The sequence below is a fragment of the Cibotium barometz genome, chromosome 47 (assembly GCF_041138505.1).
Source record: "Cibotium barometz isolate CiBa-2024 chromosome 47, ASM4113850v1, whole genome shotgun sequence".
In the NCBI taxonomy this organism is placed as follows: domain Eukaryota; kingdom Viridiplantae; phylum Streptophyta; class Polypodiopsida; order Cyatheales; family Cibotiaceae; genus Cibotium; species Cibotium barometz.
This window is the reverse complement of record NC_141092.1, coordinates 1927207-1930977: the sequence shown is the minus strand read 5'-3', so window position 1 is coordinate 1930977 and position 3771 is coordinate 1927207. Positions and strand designations below refer to the sequence as shown.

Genomic DNA, 3771 nt, shown 5'->3' with positions numbered 1-3771 from the left:
CTCTGCTAAGCACTAGAGTAAAGGTACAAGGTAAGCGATTAAGAATCACTGATTTCCATTGTGGGCTAAAATCCTCAATGGAACACACTTTAGATCATCAATTGCATCATGTTGCTCAATCGCCACTGAGAACAAGGAAGTTGAGGAACTACTCAAAAATGCACTCGGACATAAAACCGGACGCAAGTGTGAACTCTCACTTTATCTGGTGATATTTGATTTTGGTTGGAAGGAGAGACATTCTCGAAGCCCGTTGAGAAGCCATGACGATTCCGCTCGTGCTGCCTCCATCACCATTGCCAAGCTGCCATGGCTACACTGCCGCATTAATTCGACAGGATGGGAGTCCGGTGACCCTTAAGCCCTGGCCTCCTGACCCTTCAACCGGCCCTCCCAGAAGCTCAACCTCAGGTCGAACTCATCACAATCTCTTCTTAATGATACAAAGGCATTTAATTCTCTTCTAATTTTGATAATTTTCAGATGGAATGGCCACAGATCGCCCATGGGAGGACTACTTCAAGAATCTTTTCCAGCGATGGGACGACAGAAACAACAAAGTAAGTGCGCCCCCAAATGAGTGTGGAGCAAGATGGAAAAGATTAGACAATGATTGAAGATGGTGGTTGTGAGCTCGTTAGCCTGATGAAAACCCTCTGTGGTGGGTTTCAGCAGACAAACTCTATGGTTTCAGATTCCAAGCCAAAAATGGTCAAGCAGCCTCTGCTTGTAGAGGATCCTTGTTGGGATAAATCCATACTTGAGAAGGGGGACCATGGGATGAACACGGGCAAAGCACGTGGTCATCATGTGTTTCCACACACCCCACCGATGGAAGTGGTGTATGAGCAGCCACACGATGCATCTAAGGCGCAACAGATGCTGGATATGGACAGTTGGGAGTCGTTGAGCATAGAGGAGGCACTCCTTTCTTTGGAACATGCTGTGGAGATGCCCTCATTGGAGAATTTCATCTGCATCTTGCAGAAGTGCAGAAAAAAGAAGCATTTGAGGCATGCCAAGCATGTCCTTATGCATATCTGCGGAAATGGGCTGGAATGTCTCACGGAGCTTGGAAACTACATCGTTGCGACACTCGTGGAATATGGAAGCATGTCCTTTGCTCAGCAGGTTTTCCACAAGTTGGACACTCGGACAGAGTATTCTTGGACTTATCTTATACGAGGATATACTGAGTGTGGGGAACCAGAGAATGCTTTCTACCTGTTTCAGAAAATGCAGGAAGATCATGTAGAGGCTAGCAAGTTTACTTTTGTTGCACTATTGAAAGCTTGTGCCAGGCTGAAATGTGTGGAAAGAGGCCAACAAGTACTTTTGGAGATTGTCAAAGTGGGATTGGAGTTAGATTATTTTATTGGAAATACTTTAGTGGATTTGTATGCCAAATGTGGGTCACTTGCAGAAGCACAAGATGTGTTTGAGAAGCTTTCAGTTCAAGATGCAGTCTCATGGACTGCATTAATATCTGGGCATGTAGAAAAGGGACATTGCAAGGAGGCATTGAAATGTTTTGAGCAGATGCAAGCAGCGGGTATCTTTCCCGATGCGATCGCATTTGTTTGCAGCTTAAAAGCCTGTGGCAGCATAGGTGCCAGAGATAGGGGTCAAGAAATACATGCTCAGCTAGCCAAAGAGGGATTTGAAGGAGATCCTTTTATTGGCAATGTTTTGGTGGACATGTATGTTAAGTGTAGCTTACTTGCAGAAGCTCAGGATGTGTTCGATGACCTCTCGATTCAAGATGTAGTATCCTGGACTGCATTGATTGCGGGGTCTGCTGAGCGAGGAGAGAATGAGAAGGCTTTAATGTCCTATCAACGGATGCAAGAGCAAGGTTTACCACCAAACAGTGTGACCTTTGCAAGCATCTTGAAAGCATGTGGGAACACATCAGATAAAGAAACTGGAAGAAGAATTCATGCACAAATCCATGCAGTAGCTCGTTTTGGGACTTTGGAAATAATCACGGCAACGGCTCTTATTGACATGTATGCTAAGTGTGGGAGCATGGTCGATGCTCAACTAGTTTTTGATGTAATGTCCACAAGGGATCTTGTGGGGTGGAATGCATTAATCACAGGATACACTCGTCAAGGAGAGAGTGAACTTGTTTTCCAGTTGTTTGATAGGATGAGGGACGAAGGCATACAGCCAGATCAGATCACTTTCCTCAGTGCCCTCACTGCCTGCAGTCATGCGGGTTTTGTGGATAAGGGCCAGCTATATTTTGATGCGTTAAGCAAGGAGCATGGCATTGCTCCAACCATCAAGCATTATAATTGCATGGTGGATCTCCTCGGTCGTGCAGGGCAACTCAAAGAGGCTCTAACAATGTTGCGCAGTATGCCTTTCGCGCCCGATCTTGTGGCATGGACTACCTTGTTGGCTGCTTGTCGAAAGTGGGGTAATGTAGAGATTGGCAGGAAGGCCTTTGAATCTGCCTTGAGGTTGGATGAAAAACATGCTGCTGCATTCAACTCAATGTTTAATATTTACGTAGATGCAAATATGTGGGAGGAGGCAAAGAAGATTGAGGCAATGAGGGTGAACATGGGAGCAGGGAAGGAACACACAAAGAGCTGGATTGAGATTGGTGGATTCGTGCATACATTTGTCGTGGGAGATGCAAGACATCCTCAATTTAACATAATGTATGCAAAGCTAGGACATGTATATGCCAAATTAAAGGAGGAAAGGTTTTTGCAAGGCTTTGACCATGTGCTGCGGGACATATGTAACAATGCCCAGGAAGATGGGATTTGTGGGCACAGTGAAGTGCTTGCTCTTGCCTACGGTCTTATTAATACACCTGAAAGGACGCCTTTACATGTTGTAAAAAATCTCCGGGTTTGTGATGACTGTCATCTGGCTATGGCAGTAATATCGACAGTGGAATTGCGAGCTGTTTCTTGTAGAGATGCATGCCGGGTACATGCTTTCAGAGAAGGAAAATGCTGCTGTGAGGACTAATGATGGCAATAGAAATGGCAGATTCAAATCTGTGTCACAAATTGCTTATTTTGTGCTTAGCCTGCATTTCACATGAATTCATGTGAATGGAAGATGAGGAACAATAATTAACCATCTTATTTAGTGATATCTTCATGGTGAATGTTGGGAGGTGCCTGATTGTAGGGGGTGATTGGAACTTTTGTGTAACCCAACTCCTCCACAATCATTTCTCCATCTTGGATGGCGATTGATAGCAAACATAGATCTTCAAGACACTATTTTAAAAATGTACTCACAATGGTAGATCTTCCCCACCAACATGATGGTTTATAGAGGAGTGATCTATGCAACCTTGAATTGTACTCGAGGAACGATTCACACGGAGGCCTTGTTGGCCAAACAAAAGGCGCAAATAAAGAGAACCCGGGGGGGAGGGGGGATTGTTGCCAAGCGCTCATGCAATCAAGGCCAATGAGGCAAGACAATAAAACCATGCTTGGTTCCTATTTGTTAACCACTTTGTAAGTTAACATGGTTTCATCTGCCCGTCCTACCATAAGAAGCTTTCCTATCTTATCCGCTTGAACATGCACTTATCTTTTGTTAACATGGTTTCACCGGACTGACCTATCGTAAGGCGCTTTGCCATGTTACTCGCTCGAACGTACACTTATCTTTCGTATTAGAGCTCTGGAATATATATAGCAGCCGTACTTTGTGCTCAATGTCAAATACGAAAAGTCTAATGATCTCATGTGCATACATAAGACTTTTTAAAGTTTTGTCGCCCTAGTGTGA

General features: G+C 44.5%; 1 protein-coding gene across 4 annotated transcripts; it reads left to right on the top strand.

Moving 5' to 3' along the window:
- The first annotated feature begins 219 nt into the window (after positions 1 to 219).
- On the top strand, positions 220 to 3548 carry LOC147611260 (putative pentatricopeptide repeat-containing protein At3g15130). Of its 4 annotated transcripts, none has more exons than XM_086784321.1 (3): positions 220 to 411; positions 499 to 560; positions 676 to 3548. In XM_086784321.1, the coding sequence occupies exons 1-3, from the start codon at positions 264 to 266 to the stop codon at positions 2989 to 2991; spliced, it is 2526 nt and encodes an 841-aa protein (XP_086640447.1). In that variant the 5' UTR covers positions 220 to 263; the 3' UTR covers positions 2992 to 3548. The 4 variants fall into 4 exon arrangements, with proteins under 4 accessions (XP_086640447.1, XP_086640446.1, XP_086640445.1 ...); XM_086784320.1 differs by having other exon boundaries at positions 673 to 3548; XM_086784319.1 differs by having other exon boundaries at positions 484 to 560.
- Positions 3549 to 3771: the final 223 nt, after the last annotated feature.